Below are 17,446 nucleotides of genomic sequence, written 5' to 3' on the forward strand. Positions count from 1 at the left end.
TTTTGCCATCAATCACAATCTGTTGAATTTTGAAAAAAACGGATCCGTCGCAGATTGTGAAAAACTGATGCGATTGATCTGTTTTTTTGCCGGATCCGAACAAGCTGATCCAGCTAATTGTATCCTAAAAATATCGGAGCATGCCCAGTTAAAAAAATGGATTCCATCGTCATTTGACGGATCCAGCGGCATAGGCTTCCATTCTAGGATCCGTCGCTGTCCCCTTTTTCGACGGACACAAAAAACGTTACTCTGTCCGTTTTCTCCGGCCGCCGGATAAACAATTTTCAACGGATCCAGCGAAAAACGGATGAAACGTGAGGCCATCCATCACAATCTGTCCCTGACACAAGTCTATGAGAAAAAAAAAATGGATCCGGCGGCAACTTTTGCCGGATCCGTTTTTTCAAAATTCTCAGGATTGTGACGGACGGCAAAAAACTGATGTGTGAAAGCAACCTTAGCTGTAAGAGGAGAAGTTGTAATCGGTTTTATGATGCACGTGGGCTGTCATGTGGGCAATCCTTACTGTAACACTGTCTTCATGTCTACTTACACCAACGCGATATGCAATCAAATATAGAAAAGTCTAAATTCTTTGAAGCGACCACCCAAAACCACATTAAAAAGTGGCCTTCTGTGAGTGTTATATGTTACATGGTTGAGCCGAAAATCTGTCACTGCAGATCTGTTCTGGATTAAGGGGTGAAAGCAAGGCTCTGAACTGCTGTTCACCGAGCAAAGCAACGGCTCAAGCAACATGGCTGCCCCCATAGTCATCTATAGAGATTAGAATAAAAAAATCTACAGTCAGAAAATATAAAGCAGATTAAAAGAAGGATAACAATTCAGAATCTGACTTTAATTAGTGAAATTATGATGCACAGGCTGAAACTAGTGATGAGCGAACGTGCGCGGATAAGGTGTTATACGAGGATGCTCATGTGTTAAGAGTGACTTCGGCGTGCTCTAATAATATGTTTGAGACCCCGCGGCTGGTTTACAGCTGCAAGACATGCAGGGAATTCCTGTTTGTTAGACAATCCCTGCATGTGTTCCGACTGTTGAACAGCCATGAGGCTATTTTCAAAAATATACCTGGATGCAATCGCACAGCCAAGTACCGATTCATGCTGCTCGTGGTTCAGGCAGCACGGATGATGCAGTGACAGGTTCCCTTTAAGCTAGGACTTAGATTCAAATCGTTCCATCACTCACCTCATTTCCATTCATACATTTTAATAGTAATACGCTTATTTTGTTGCTGCCTGAATATGTAATTCATTGTGAATATAATAAATTCATAAACCCAATGTTGGAATATGAAGCTGATCTGCCATGTGGCTTCTAGTTAAAGCACATGGCATCTTCCTAAATCCCCCTTAGGCACAGTGTGCGCTCCAGCCTTTATAGATATGCTGTAAATTCAGAGGAATTTCTAGTGTATTTCTCCGCAGTAGGCTCCGATCTGTACAACGGTGTTATATACGTTTTTTTGTGGTGTCTCAATTTCGGCAATTACTCTTTTTCTTTCTATACAGTAGGAAAATGGTTTCCTACAGATAGAGGTAAAAGGATACTCCATGTTGTCGTTCCGGTGAATGAACTCCTTTGGGTATGCTTGACCTAGGCGTCAGTAGCTATCCCTTATATACACATTAAAGATGGAGCTTAGACATGTTGTGTGAGCAGAGTTGGTGAGAATCGATACTCACTACTCGTTCCATCGACCACCAAAATAATTTGTGTCCATAGGACGGGAGACATGAGAACTGCCTCCTAACTGACTGCATCCTCTGCTCTTTTTTTGATTAGCCGGCCTGGCATGATATCATTCACATGTGCCGTCATGCCAAGCCAGATAATCAAAAGGAGATTTGCGGAAGCCTTCAGGTTAGGAAAGGTTCTCATGGCTCCCGTCCTATGGCCACAAATTACGGTAACATAGTAACATAGTAACATAGTTAGTAAGGCCGAAAAAAGACATTTGTCCATCCAGTTCAGCCTATATTCCATCATAATAAATCCCCAGATCTACGTCCTACAGAACCTAATTGTATGATACAATATTGTTCTGCTCCAGGAAGACATCCAGGCCTCTCTTGAACCCCTCGACTGAGTTCGCCATCACCACCTCCTCAGGCAAGCAATTCCAGATTCTCACTGCCCTAACAGTAAAGAATCCTCTTCTATGTTGGTGGAAAAACCTTCTCTCCTCCAGACGCAAAGAATGCCCCCTTGTGCCCGTCACCTTCCTTGGTATAAACAGATCCTCAGCGAGATATTTGTATTGCCCCCTTATATACTTATACATGGTTATTAGATCGCCCCTCAGTCGTCTTTTTTCTAGACTAAATAATCCTAATTTCGCTAATCTATCTGGGTATTGTAGTTCTCCCATCCCCTTTATTAATTTTGTTGCCCTCCTTTGTACTCTCTCTAGTTCCATTATATCCTTCCTGAGCACCGGTGCCCAAAACTGGACATAGTACTCCATGTGCGGTCTAACTAGGGATTTGTACAGAGGCAGTATAATGCTCTCATCATGTGTATCCAGACCTCTTTTAATGCACCCCATGATCCTGTTTGCCTTGGCAGCTGCTGCCTGGCACTGGCTGCTCCAGGTAAGTTTATCATTAACTAGGATCCCCAAGTCCTTCTCCCTGTCAGATTTACCCAGTGGTTTCCCATTCAGTGTGTAATGGTGACATTGATTCCTTCTTCCCATGTGTATAACCTTACATTTATCATTGTTAAACCTCATCTGCCACCTTTCAGCCCAAGTTTCCAACTTATCCAGATCCATCTGTAGCAGAATACTATCTTCTCTTGTATTAACCCTGCTGTTCTGTTAGGTCAAAAATGACCGTTTTTGAAATTCTATAATGTTATAAAAATTCAGCGTGTGATTCTGAGACTTGAGGCTCCCTGACTTTTCGTCATTAGGGGGGTACTCTCTGTGGGAATTTTTTTTTTTTTTTAATTTTTGTTTACTTTATTTGGTACAATTTTTTTTACACTTGTACTGTTCGGTCAAAAATGACCGATAGGCCTTTATTCAGCTCTCCAGACAATTTTTGACAAAAATAAAGGTGCTATCACCTCATTTTGAACTATATATTGCATCTACTACTATTTATCAATGTATCTGACTACTTTTGGTCAGAAAAGATTTACACATACCAACATTTTCAAGTTGCGATACAGCCGACGGATTCGCTTCCAGTATAGCTATGCGCAATTTATTTCACTGGTTTTTATTTACCCTGCTGTTCATATAGATCTAGTTCCATTCAGTTGTCAACATTTCATATTGTAAATCATGATTTTCTGATTTTCCATGTGTTTGCTGGTTGTACAGTATTACACTGTGCAATGCTGTCCTAAGCAGAATTCACCTAAAGTGTTGTACTGTGAGCTTTTTCCTGCTGCAGGGTGGTGTCTGCTCTGATCTTATCTGTAGACAGATAACATAGCAGTGTAGAGTTTCAGTTCAGCTGGAGACAACACAGAGTGAGCAGAGGTTCAGACGTCAGAGCTCTGAAGTCCCATTTTTACAGGTATGTTACAGATAAATTATTCTTTTATTCTAAAATTATTCAATATTCTCACTGCTGTGATAAAATGGATGATAGGGGGTTAGCATTAGGGTTGTGTAGACTCAATGTCTACTTATGAGTACATATTCTCACTGCTGTGATAGAATGGATGATAGGGGGTTAGCATTAGGGTTGTGTAGACTCAATGTCTGCTTATGAGTACATATTCTCACTGCTGTGATAGAATGAGTGCATGCCTCATTTTTGTTTGCGACGCTCCAGCACCATAATCACAGGGCATATCTCAATGTGTGACGGGACGTTATTGTGTGTATTGTTTCGAAATTGTTTTGATTTTTTTTTCATTCATTGTTTATGGATATATTTTATTTTTTCATTCAACAGTGATGCCTTACAGCATGAGAAGAAGACACTTCACCCAAGCTGAATTGGAGGAGTTTATAAATGACTCCGATACAGACGAGGATGTTAGGTCCGGTCAAAAATGACCGGGAACAGTATAAGTGTATAAAAAACAACGTTTTTTGCCATTTTATAGAGAAAAAAGCTTTTTTTTTTTTTTTTTGCCTTTGAAAAAAGTATATCTACATAATGTTTGATATTATTACTTATAGTTAACATTTAGATCAAGATTTTTTTTTTATCTGCAAAAATAATCAATTTTTACAAAAATCGAAAAAATACCATGTTCCCTTTTGGATATAAAAAAAATATAAAACAAGCTTTGTATTTATTTTTTTTTCTGGTATTTGAACAACCATCTTCACAAGCAATATAATAGTGCAAAAACTGTTTAAAAAAACCACTTAGATTAGCTAAAAATGATTATTTTATAAGGACGGTCAAAAATGACCGGGAACAGTACAAGTGTATGTGAAATCTAAACAGAACAGCAGGGTTAACTGCTTTACATAGTTTTGTATCATCTGCAAATATCGATATTTTACTGTGTAAACCTTCTACCAGATCATTAATGAATATGTTGAAGAGAACAGGTCCCAATACTGACCCCTGCGGTACCCCACTGGTCACAGCGACCCAGTTAGAGACTATACCATTTATAACCACCCTCTGCTTTCTATCACTAAGCCAGTTACTAACCCATTTACACACAATTTCCCCCAGACCAAGCATTCTCATTTTGTGTACCAACCTCTTGTGCGGCACGGTATCAAACGCTTTGGAAAAATCGAGATATACCACGTCCAATGACTCACCGTGGTCCAGTTAATAGCTTACCTCTTCATAAAAACTGATTAGATTGGTTTGACAGGAGCGATTTCTCATAAACCCATGCTGATATGGAGTTAAACAGTTATTCTCATTGAGATAATCCAGAATAACATCCCTCAGAAACCCTTCAAATATTTTACCAACAATAGAGGTTAGACTTACTGGCCTATAATTTCCAGGTTCACTTTTAGAGCCCTTTTTGAATATTGGCACCACATTTGCTATGCGCCAGTCCTGCGGAACAGACCCTGTCGCTATAGAGTCCCTAAAAATAAGAAATAATGGTTTATCTATTACATTACTTAGTTCTCTTAGTACTCGTGGGTGTATGCCATCCGGACCCGGAGATTTATCTATTTTAATCTTATTTAGCCGGTTTCGCACCTCTTCTTGGGTTAGATTGGTGACCCTTAATATAGGGTTTTCATTGTTTCTTGGGATTTCACCTAGCATTTCATTTTCCACCGTGAATACCGTGGAGAAGAAGGTGTTTAATATGTTAGCTTTTTCCTCGTCATCTACAACCATTCTTTCCTCACTATTTTTTAAGGGGCCTACATTTTCAGTTTTTATTCTTTTACTATTGATATAGTTGAAGAACAGTTTGGGATTAGTTTTACTCTCCTTAGCAATGTGCTTCTCTGTTTCCTTTTTGGCAGCTTTAATTAGTTTTTTAGATAAAGTATTTTTCTCCCTATAGTTTTTTAGAGCTTCAATGGTGCCATCCTGCTTTAGTAGTGCAAATGCTTTCTTTTTACTGATAATTGCCTGTCTTACTTCTTTGTTTAGCCACATTGGGTTTTTCCTATTTCTAGTCCTTTTATTCCCACAAGGTATAAACCGCTTACACTGCCTATTTAGGATGTTCTTAAACATTTCCCAATTTATTATCTGTATTCTTATTTCTGAGGATATTGTCCCAGTCTACCAGATTAAGGGCATCTCTAAGCTGGTCAAACTTTGCCTTCCTAAAGTTCAGTGTTTTTGTGACTCCCTGACAAGTCCCCCTAGTGAAAGACAGGTGAAACTGCACAATATTGTGGTCGCTATTTCCTAGATGCCCGACCACCTGCAGATTTGTTATTCTGTCAGGTCTATTAGATAGTATTAGGTCTAAAAGTGCTGCTCCTCTGGTTGGATTCTGCACCAATTGTGAAAGATAATTTTTCTTGGTTATTAGCAGAAACCTGTTGCCTTTATGGGTTTCACTGGTTTCTGTTTCCCAGTTAATATCCGGGTAGTTAAAGTCCCCCATAACCAGGACCTCATTATGGGTTGCAGCTTCATCTATCTGCTTTAGAAGTAGACTTTCCATGGTTTCTGTTGTATTTGGGGGTTTGTAACAGACCCCAATGAGAATTTTGTTACCATTTTTCCCTCCATGAATTTCGACCCATATGGACTCGACATCCTCATTTCCTTCGCTAATATCCTCCCTTAAAGTGGACTTTAGACAAGACTTTACATAGAGACAAACCCCTCCTCCTCTCCGATTTTTACGATCCTTTCTAAACAGACTGTAACCCTGTAAGTTAACTGCCCAGTCATAGCTTTCATCTAACCATGTCTCGGTTATTCCCACTATGTCAAAGTTACCTGTAGATATTTCTGCTTCTAGTTCTTCCATCTTGTTTGTCAGGCTTCTGGCGTTTGCGAGCATGCAGTTTAGAGGATCTAACCCAGGTTAGACCAATGACCCAGGTTGTGCAAATCGATTCACACCTACTCTAGTATGGAGTCTAACCCACTTCCCTTTCATCTAGTCTGCAGAGTAAAGTCCAAATTATTATATCTGCATGCCCTTATGACGGTTCTGTTCCCGTGCCGAAATGCGCATCACATATTTTCTTGGCATGATAGAATTATTTGGACTATACTCTGGACGTTCTTGATCAGCTGCGCCCACATCTCAGCGTTATCATCCTGAGATCTGCTCTAATGACCTCCTATCATTCTCACCACTGTACTAATCAAATCTGCTTCAAGTGCGGATGGTCCACTAGTCTTAAGGTACCATCACACTCAGCAACTTTGCAACGAGAACGACAACAATTTGTGACGTTGCAGTGTCCTGGATAGCGATCTCGTTGTGTTTGACACGCAGCAGCGATCTGGATCCCGCTGTGACATCGCTGGTCGGAGCTAGAAGTCCAGAACTTTATTTCGTCATCAGGTCGGCGTGTATCGTCATGTTTGACATCAAAAGCAATGATGCCTGCGACGTTTTACATGGAGCGAACAACCAGCGAGAACGATAAGTGAGTCGCCGTTACGTCACTGGATCGCTCCTGCATCGTTCTGGAGTTGCTGTGTTTGACGTCTCTACAGAGACCTAAACAGTGACGCTCCAGCGATCGGCTCGTTGTCTATATCGCTGCAGCGTCGCTGAGTGTGACGGTACCTTTAGTCTTAGCCCCACATGCACCAAGGGTTTACCATGTAGGATAGAATTAACTTGTATATATTGATTTTCTGATCTACATCTATTTGTAGCGATGATTTTGCATAGGACACTTACACAATAGTGTTCATTTTTACTGGACTCCTGTCTGACCATATTAGGGGAGTCCCTAAGTCAGTGCATACAGACCGGAGGTAGGGTGGTTCTGTAGTCAAGCCAGGGTCATTCTTGGTCTGCTTATGTTACTCTGTCCTGTGAACAAATGTTTGCAGTTGACTTGAGAGACTATAGGTAATTTTCTTCCAACTTGTTCCTGGCTGTAAGTGGAATTGTGAACCCCATGATGTGATCTTGACCATAAAGAGAAATCTTGGGCTGGCCAATATTGGTGGCCAAAAAGCCGATTACTTGTGTAACCCGGCCTAGTTGTTTTTAGGTGGCTTCAAGGGCTTGGTGGATCCTGACTAAGTAAATGTGGACTAATTCAAATGCAAGTCAACCAACAGAAGCCTCATTACCCTTACCAGCAATTGTGACCAAAGACTGTATTTGCCAGTTGAGATAAGTTGCATTTAGACAGGCCAACCGTGGCCGTTAAACGACCACCAATCAGTTACATGCAAACTGATCAGCTGTCGCTAAGGCTACGTTCACATTTGCGTTGTTGTGCGCAGCGTCGTCGACGCATACTGACGCGTCATGCGCCCCTATCTTTAACATGGGGGGCGCATGGACATGCGCCGGTATGCGTTGTATTGCGTTTTACGACGCATGCGTCAATTTGACGCACCTGACAGGGCGCGGAAGACGCTACTTGTAGCGTTTTCCTTGCGCCAAAATTCAAGAACATTACTAGTTTATGGCTACGCATGCGTCAAAAAATGCAGCGTTGTGTTTTGCGTTGTTGGTTGCGTCGACGATGCTGCGCCCAACAACGCAAATGTGAACGTTACCTTAATGGGCTGTTTAGTCAGGTCGGCGCACAGAATGATGGCTAATGTGGTCGTCCTTTGCTCATAGAACAATGTGTTTTTGCCAGGACATGTCCTATTTACATATGGGTCGAGAACAATGTTTTTTTAAAAATGAATCTGTCAAGAATTTTGAGCTATGTCACCTATTAATATGGGCATACAGGTTATAGACTGCAGAAAAAAGTCCTACCTGTTTGCCTCATATCAGTTGCCCTGTTGTTGATAAATCTGCTTTTATCACTTTGTGTAACTGACCTTTTTTAGGCTATGGGGGATAGTGCCCGGAAGATAACTCTGCCTCCATGCTTCTTTATCAGGTGAATTGCCTCCCATAGCGTTACTGCGTGCTTATGACATCTGGTTGGGTGACGTCCACCCTTCTCTGAGCATTGGCTTCACATTCCTACTGCACAGGTGTCGGCAAGTCACTAGTAGTAACACTCCCAGCGTTATCCGGCATGCAGAAATACTGGGAGCTGATGTACCAGCGACTCGCCGGCACCTGCGCAGTAGGAACGTGAAGCCAATGCTCAGAGAAGGGCGGAATACTGAAGAGGAACATGGGCACTGTGACTACAGGGCTAAAACTCAACATCACAAGCACACACAATGGGAATGAGTTCTTCCAGGAACAATAATTTATCAACCAGTGTAAATGTGCCCTTTCTGTAACCACCAAGCCTCTATGCCATCTACTGTAGCCACCAAGCCTCTATGCCATCTACTGTAGCCAACAAGCCTCTATGCCATCTACTGTAGCCACCAATCCTCTATGCCATCTACTGTGGCCACCAAGCCTCTATGCCATCTACTGTAGCCACCAAGCCTCTATGCCAACTACTGTAGCCAACAAGCCTCTATGCCAACTACTGTAGCCACCAAGCCTCTATGCCAACTACTGTAGCCAACAAGCCTCTATGCCATCTACTGTAGCCACCAATCCTCTATGCCATCTACTGTAGCCACCAAGCCTCTATGCCAACTACTGTAGCCAACAAGCCTCTATGCCATCTACTGTAGCCACCAAGCCTCTATGCCATCTACTGTAGCCACCAAGCCTCTATGCCATCTACTGCAGCCACAAAGCCTCTATGCCATCTACTGTAGCCACCAAGCCTCTATGCCATCTACTGTAGCCACCAAGCCTCTATGCCATCTGCTGTAGCCACCATCTGAAGTGCCATTGTTTGTCACCATTATGTCTTGTGTCCCATCCAGTTTAAGTCACTTTATGTCAGAGCGGAGCCCATCTGTGTCATTGTCCCATCGATAATGTGGGTATACGGTTCAGAGGCCTAAAAACAATCCCACTTATAAGTTAATTTTTGTAGAACTGATTGGTCCTGTTTCATTGAGATCATAATTGACATCAGCAGAACCTTTATTATTTTAAAAATATAAAGACCTAAGACAAACCTAAAAGAATATAGTAGAAATCTTCATTACGGCCATTCAGAAGTTTAGTGACTGGGCAAAGATATTGTTGTAAATCAGCAAAATTATTAACTCACTTCTGTTGCCATGTTTGGAGTACAGCTCCTGTATAGACTTACGTCTCCATGGTAACAGACTACAAATAAACCCTGTGTAGTCTGATAATGTAGTCATACTATCCCCGGATGTCCCTTCCTAGCCAACATAGGATCAGACTACAACTAGGATTTTTTTTTGCATTCTCTTACCATAGAAACACAATGGTCTGCATAGGAACTCTACCCTCAACCCAATAGGACATTTTTTAATTAACACCTTTTGCAAAGTTGCTTAATTTTTCATTTTAAATGTATTTGGACATTAATGAAAATTATGTAAATACAGGCGCACTCACGTCAGCTGTCTGCCTCTGCTAGGTCAGCAGCCTTGTGACGGTGACATGGCAATACATTTTAACTGAATGTGTGTCCGAGGACCCACATTCAGTTGACACAAATGGCCCATCTCTGCTTCCTGATCGGGGGCCCGCCAATTCTTCAGTGTCCCAGGGGGCCCTTCTTTGAAGATACCCTAGTCTCTAGTCTTTTTCAGCCTCTCACAGGTTTTCCTCTGGGATTGCCCTGTATTTAGCTCCATCCGTCTTCCCATCAACTTTGACCAACTACTCTGCCCCTGGTGAATAAAATCTTCCCTACAGCATGAAGCTGCGACCAACATGTTTGACGGTGGGGATGGTGTTACGAGGGTGATGTGCAGGGTTAGTTTTCTGCCACACATAGCTTTTTGCATATAGCCCAAAATGTTCTACTTTGGTCTTATCTAGCCAGAACACATTCTTCTATGTTCTAGCTGTGTCCCCTACATGGCTTCTTTCAAACTGCAACCAGGAATTCAAAAATGGCTTTCTTCTTACCAGTCTTCCATAAAAAAACAGATTTGTGACGTATGCAACTGAGGGTTGGCTCACACTTGCGTATCAATAATCGGACCAATTCTCATCCAGGAGAGTGGGAAGATTCTTTTCTTACTTATCATCTGTGTGCTGTCTGTTTTTTTTTTTAATCCGCAATTATTTTTTTACAGAACAATTTACAATTTGATCTGCGCTGCCTCATTGAATAACATTGGTCCAAGTACCATCCAATTTTTTTTATCTCATTGCATTCGTCCGATTTTTACACAAGTGTGAGTAAAGCCTAATAGTTGTCCTGTGAACATATTCTGTCACTTGAGCTATGGACCTCTTGGCTGCTTCTCTATTTAGTGCTCTCTTTGCTTGGGATGTCAGTTTAGGTGGATGGTCATGTTTTGGTAGGTTTGTCGTTGTGCCATACTCCTTCCATTTTTGGATGATGGATTGAACAGTGTTCCGTGCGATGTTCAAAGCTTGGCCTATTTTTGTATTACCTAACCCTGCTTTTCTCCTCCACAGCTTTATCCCTGACCTGTCTGGTGTGTTCCTTGGTTTTCGTGATGCTGTTTGATCCCTAATTTTCTCAAACAAACATCTGAGACCTTCACAGAACAGCTGTAGTTATACTGAACATAAATTACACATAGGAGGACTCAATTTTCCCTTGTATTCATCCTTAGACCTTTTACAGAGGTGGCGCTTTGCTCCTGGGTGTTATCCAGGATAGTCCAATTACTATAGGATGCAGCAGGAAAGGGAGGACAATGGATAGAGCTGAAAGATGATTGGCCGTGATACCAGGGAGCAGATGAGAGATGGAGTCAAATCTTAGACGACCGTTGACATAGAATTACACTTTATGATCTGTTTTTTTCTTTCAGGAATATATAGAATTTCATATCAAGTATTTATCATTAAATATGTTTTTTATATCACATGAGAATCTATGTAATATGAATCTCGTTCTTCTTTTATTCCAGAGTGACCGACTCCTCATCAAAGGAGGGAGAATCATTAATGATGACCAGTCCTTCTACGCCGATATTTACCTCGAAGATGGCCTTATTAAGTAAGTGTTACCATAACGTGATGTCCACAGAATATTTCCACGGTTCACCTTTTGTAAGGTTAGGAAATGACAGCAATTCTTCATAGGCTGAAACTGTCTATTCGCAAGTTTGAGAGATTCAGGCAATAGGGAAGAAAGTAAGAAAATTAAAGGGGATGTCCAGGATTAGGATAACATGGCTGCAGTCTCCCTAAATCGGTGCTACACATGTCAGTCGGTTGTATCTGTCATTACAGCTGAGCCTCATTTAAGTTGTAATACCACTAACAACCAGAGATGGGTGTGGCACTGTTTTGGAAGAATGAAACCATATTTTCAAGAATGAAAATATTGGGGAGGGCAGTAATTGCTATTCTGTATTTGGAAAGTCATTTGGCTTTTAAAGGTGAAAAATTTAGCTAAAATGAGTGTATGAATCAATCTTTGCAATTCTCCAGTGATTGTGTCTGATCACGGCTAATCACTGATCATAGCTGATTATAGATGTTCTCTGATCACTGCTGGTGATCACGGCTAACCACTGATGACGGCTGTTCTCTGATCATGGCTGATTACAACTGTTCTCTGATCACTGCTGGTAATTATGGCTAATTACTGAACTGATCATGGCTGTTCTCTGATCATGGCTGTTCTCTGATCACGGCTGTTCTCTGATCACGGCTGTTCTCTGATCACGGCTGTTCTTTGATCACGGCTGATTACAGCTGTTTTCTGACCACTGCTGGTGATCGCGGCTAATTACTGAACTGATCATGGCTATTCTCTGATCACTGCTGGTGATCGCGGCTAATTACTGAACTGATCATGGCTGTTCTCTGATCATGGCTGTTCTCTGATCACGGCTGTTGTCTGATCATGGCTGTTCTATGATCATGGCTGTTCTATGATCACGGCTGTTCTCTGATCACGGCTATTCTCTGATCATGGCTGTTCTCTGATCACGGCTGTTCTCTGATCACGGCTATTCTCTGATCATGGCTGTTCTCTGATAACGGCGGTTCTCTGATCATGGCTGTTCTCTGATAACGGCGGTTCTCTGATCACGGCTGATTACAGCTGTTCTCTGACCGCTGTTGGTGATCACGGCTGTTCTCTGATCACGGCTATTCTCTGATAACGGCGGTTCTCTGATCACGGCTGATTACAGCTGTTCTCTGACCGCTGTTGGTGATCACGGCTAATTACTGAACTGATCACAGCTGGTGATCATGGCTAGGGTTGAGCGAAACGGATCGTTCATTTTCAAAAGTCGCCGACTTTTGGCAAAGTCGGGTTTCATGAAACCCGACCCGATCCCTGTGTGGGGTCGGCCATGCGGTATGCGACTTTCGCGCCAAAGTCACGTTTCGTATGACGCGCTTGGCGCCATTTTTTCAGCCAATGAAGGAGCGTGGGCAGAGTGATGACATAGGTCTAGGGGCGTGGACGCCTATCGTCATCTTGTCGATTGTGCGCAGTAGCGATTTGCAATGTGTAACACCAGCTTTTCGGGAGAGGGAGAGGGAGAGGGAGAGACTTTTCGCCATAATCGGCCGCTTTCACTCGACTCGACTTTAGAGATAGTCGGGTTTCGTGAAACCCGACTTGACCCTAAAAAAGTAAAAGTCGCTTAACCCTAATCATGGCTGTTCTCTGATCACGGCTGTTCTCTGATCACAGCTGTTCTCTGACCACTGTTGGTGATCACGACTAATTACTGAACTGATCACGGCTGGTGATCATGGCTATTCTCTGATAATGGCTGTTCTCTGATCATGGCTGATTACAGCTGTTCTCTGGCCACTGCTGGTGATCACGGCTAATTACTGAACTGATCACGGCTGGTGATCATGGCTGTTCTCTGATCATGGCTGTTCTCTGATCACAGGTGATTACAGCTGCGATCGCTGCTGATCACTACTGATCTCTGATACCGGTTGTATAGTTTCGCTCTGGATTACCAAGAAATAAAAAAATTGGAATTACATTAGATAAACGCTACATTGTGTACCTATGGTATATTGAAAAAATTGGTGATGCAATATTGCTATAGGAAAATTGCGCTGAGTATTATGCGCTGAGTTTCTTTTTACTGTAATTTTCATACAGCGATATTGCATCTCCAATTTTTCCAACATTCCATATGTACATATATGTAAAATGCATTTTTAGTGGCAGTAATGCAATTCCAATTTTCTAAATTTCTTAGTATTTCTGAGTACAGCTATATTTTTTTTTGCAATTATAGTCTTGGCTGTCACCTGCTCACACTTGGATGTGCTGGTCAGTTTTTCTGTTTCTCCCAGTTGTTCTCTGATTATGGCTGATTACAGCTATTTTCTGATCAAGTCTGTTCTCTGATCACTGCCGATCGTAACTGATCTCTGAACCTGGTTGATCTCTGATCACGGCTGATCATGGCTAATCACAGGTGATAACTATTCAATCACAGTTGATCACATCTGGTCCCTTTCTTCTAAAAAGTAGCAGAAAGTTCATCAGAGTCAGTTCCGGATATTATCTTTCTCTAATTATGGCTTCTTATTCCTGGAGGACTAAAAAGCCAAGTTGTCTTCTAGACTGGAGCAACCACTGCCCAAGTTCTCTTCATCCAAAAGAGGTTTCCTCAACTCATCTTTGTTTTTGTTGAAAAGTTTTGCCACCTTTTGATATATTTATGAATAAATTACCATAGTTTTCATTTTACGACCTCTGCTTGCGGTCAGTAAGACGTCTTGTATTTCTATCATCTAGACAAATTGGAGAGAACTTGATCGTTCCTGGTGGAGTGAAGACCATTGAAGCCAATGGACGGATGGTTATTCCTGGTGGCATCGACGTTAACACATACCTACAGAAACCCTACTTGGGTATGACGACCCTCGATGATTTCTACCAAGGAACTAAAGCTGCAGTGGCAGGAGGGACCACCATGATCAGTAAGTAGATTAGGGTGGATTATTTAGAGCTTGAAAATTGTGAGAAACCAAAGTGTCCAGTATTCATCTGTGGTGAATAATAGTATCCGTGCATGATGCTCGCATGGGGCGTTTTCTAATGGCACATGTTTGGTGTTTACTGACTTTTTTTTATAGTTTTTATTATTATTAAGGGGAAAATGGAAAAGCCACCATTTCAGTCTTCAGGGTTTCATTTTTACGGCGTTTTCAAAGTGATGTTAACTTTATTATGAGGGTCTCTAAAATTACTGCAATACCAAATTTACATTTTTTGACACTTTTGCACAATATATATTGATTTTTTTTTTAACCAAAAATGAATCATTTCTTGCCATATTCTGGGAGTGAATTTTTATATTTTTTTGTTTCATCTCCAGTGTCATCCTACTTGTATCTATGTTGCATCCATTTTTGTTTCCACTGAAATCTTTTCGTTCCCAAGCCAATAAGTAGATACCTGGAAGGTGTCGCGAAACACGGAAGCAAAACCAAAATCTTCCGATTGACATCTGCGTTTCACAGATCACCAAAGACTCCGGTGGCTCGCTGTGATCCGCAAACATGGATCTGCTCTGCGTATTAGGCCTCGTTCACACATCCGTCATTTCTTCTATAAGTAATATCCATGGCTTTCACGGATATCACTCATACCTGTAATAGTCTCTGGGGCCATTCACATGGCCGTGATTTTTCGCAGGCCGAGACATGTTCGATAAAAATCGTCATTGCAAATCTACGGGTCCGATTTTCATGGATCATCAGAAAGGAGAAGGTGGAGAAACTTTTCTATTTTTGTCCACGTACAAGAAAAACTGATGACACTCGCACCAAACTCTGATCAAAGTCTTATCAGGAAAATTGCACTGAAAAAAAACAAACGTCTGAATGAGGCCTTGTCGATTCATGTTTTTCATAGATTCGTATATAGATCCATTATGCTAAAGGTCTCTTCAGAGAGGAAGAGGACGAGAACGCTAGAGTTCTAATTTTCTTCCTCTTTGAAGACACAATTTGCCTATTAAATTTCCCAGGGATGCATGCATGGTCTATAAGTCTCCTCGCTCTGACATTCCCGTCTTGGCTTGTCACCACTGCTACATTGCAGCTGGAACCCCAAGTTGGAAAATATCATACCTGATTGAATGTTTGGCGACTTACTTGTTGTGGCACTTTGCAGGTCACAGTGCACTATACTGCGATGTCGCTTCGGTGTACCGCTGCCTTTGGTCACATGACCTAACATACATAGTAACATAGTTATTAAGGTTGAAGGAAGACTTTAAGTCCATTTAGTTCAACCCATAGCCTAACCTAACATGCCCTAACATGTTGATCCAGAGGAAGGCAAAAAAAAACCATGTGGCAAAGAGTAAGCTCCACATTGGGGAAAAAAAATCCTTCCCGACTCCACATACGGCAATCAGACTACCGTATTTTTCGGACTACAAGACGCACTTTTTCCCCCCCAAAAAAGAGGGAAAAATGGGGGGTGCGTCTAATAGTCGCAATGCAGGCTTACCGTGGTGGCAGAGGTGAGGTGGCAGAGGTGCGGCGGCAGAGGTGTGGCGGCAGAGGAGGCGCAGTGAGCGGGGTCCCTTTCTCCGGTGAGGTGATGCAGCAGCCCGGTAAGCAGCAGAGCCGGGTGAATCCTGTTGTTATCGGTGGTGGCGGCCATTTTCCTGAGGCCGCGCGTGCGCAGATGGAGCGCTCTGCTTCCCGGGGCTTCAGGAAAGTGGCCGCCGCGATCTCCATCTGCGCACGCGCGGCCTCCCGCGGCCATTTTCCTGAAGCCCCGGGAAGCAGCGCTTCATCTGCACACGCGCGGCCTCAGGAAGATGGCCGCCCCCACCGATAACAACAGGATTCAACCGGCTCCGCTGCATCACCATATCGGGGAAAGGGAACCCGCTTACTGCGCCTCCTCTGCCGCCACACCTCTGCCGCTGCACCTCTGCCACCGCACCTCTGCCGCCACGGTAAGCCTGCATTGCCTGCACGGTAAGCCTGGGACCCCTCTCACGCCATACCTCTCACTGCACCTCCTCATCCCAGCACCTCCTCATCCCAGCACCTCCTCATCCCAGCACCTCCTCATCCCAGCGCCTCCTGATCCCAGCACCTCCTCATCCCAGCACCTCCTCATCCCAGCACCTCCTCATCGAAGCACCTCCTCATCCCAGCACCTTCTCATCCCAGCACCTCCTCATCCCAGCATCACCCTACCTCTGCCGACACCTTGCCTCCTGTGACCCTGCTCTGCCACTGCCAGCCCTCAGGTAAGATACTGTAAATTCGGACAATAAGACGGACCCCCATCTTATAAAAAATCTTTTTTTCTGCAATTTTCACCCCAAATTTGGGGTGCGCCTTATGGTCCGGTGCGTCTTATAGTCCGAAAAATACGGTAGTTCCCTGGATCAACGCCCTATCAAGGAATCTAGTGTATATACCCTGTAACATTATACTTTTCCAGAAAGGTATCCAGTCCCCTCTTAAATTTAAGTAATGAATCACTCATTACAACATCATACGGCAGAGAGTTCCATAGTCTCACTGCTCTTACAGTAAAGAATCCACGTCTGTTATTATGCTTAAACCTTTTTTCCTCCAAACGCAGAGGATGCCCCCTTGTCCCTGTTTCAGGTCTATGATTAAAAAGATCATCAGAAAGGTCTTTGTACTGTCCCCTCATATATTTATACATTAAAATAAGATCACCCCTTAGTCTTCGTTTTTCCAAACTAAATAGCCCCAAGTGTAATAACCTATCTTGGTATTGCAGACCCCCCAGTTCTCTAATAACCTTGGTCGCTCTTCTCTGCACCCGCTCTAGTTCAGCTATATCTTTCTTATACACCGGAGACCAGAACTGTGCACAGGATTCTAAGTGTGGTCGAACTAGTGACTTGTATAGAGGTAAAAT

At 42.7% G+C, this 17,446-nt stretch overlaps 1 protein-coding gene across 2 annotated transcripts in view; it reads left to right on the forward strand.

Annotated features, from left to right (window-relative positions):
• The window catches only part of CRMP1 (collapsin response mediator protein 1), an 89,941-nt gene that overhangs the window by 31,373 nt on the left and 41,122 nt on the right, over positions 1 to 17,446 (forward strand). For both annotated transcript variants that reach the window (XM_069744823.1, XM_069744824.1), the window contains exons 2-3: positions 11,496 to 11,584; positions 14,318 to 14,502. In XM_069744823.1, the coding sequence (XP_069600924.1) occupies positions 11,496 to 11,584; positions 14,318 to 14,502 (274 nt within the window). The remainder of the gene's footprint in view (positions 1 to 11,495; positions 11,585 to 14,317; positions 14,503 to 17,446) is intronic.

The sequence above is a fragment of the Ranitomeya imitator genome, chromosome 1, assembly GCF_032444005.1.
Source record: "Ranitomeya imitator isolate aRanImi1 chromosome 1, aRanImi1.pri, whole genome shotgun sequence".
NCBI lineage: Eukaryota > Metazoa > Chordata > Amphibia > Anura > Dendrobatidae > Ranitomeya > Ranitomeya imitator.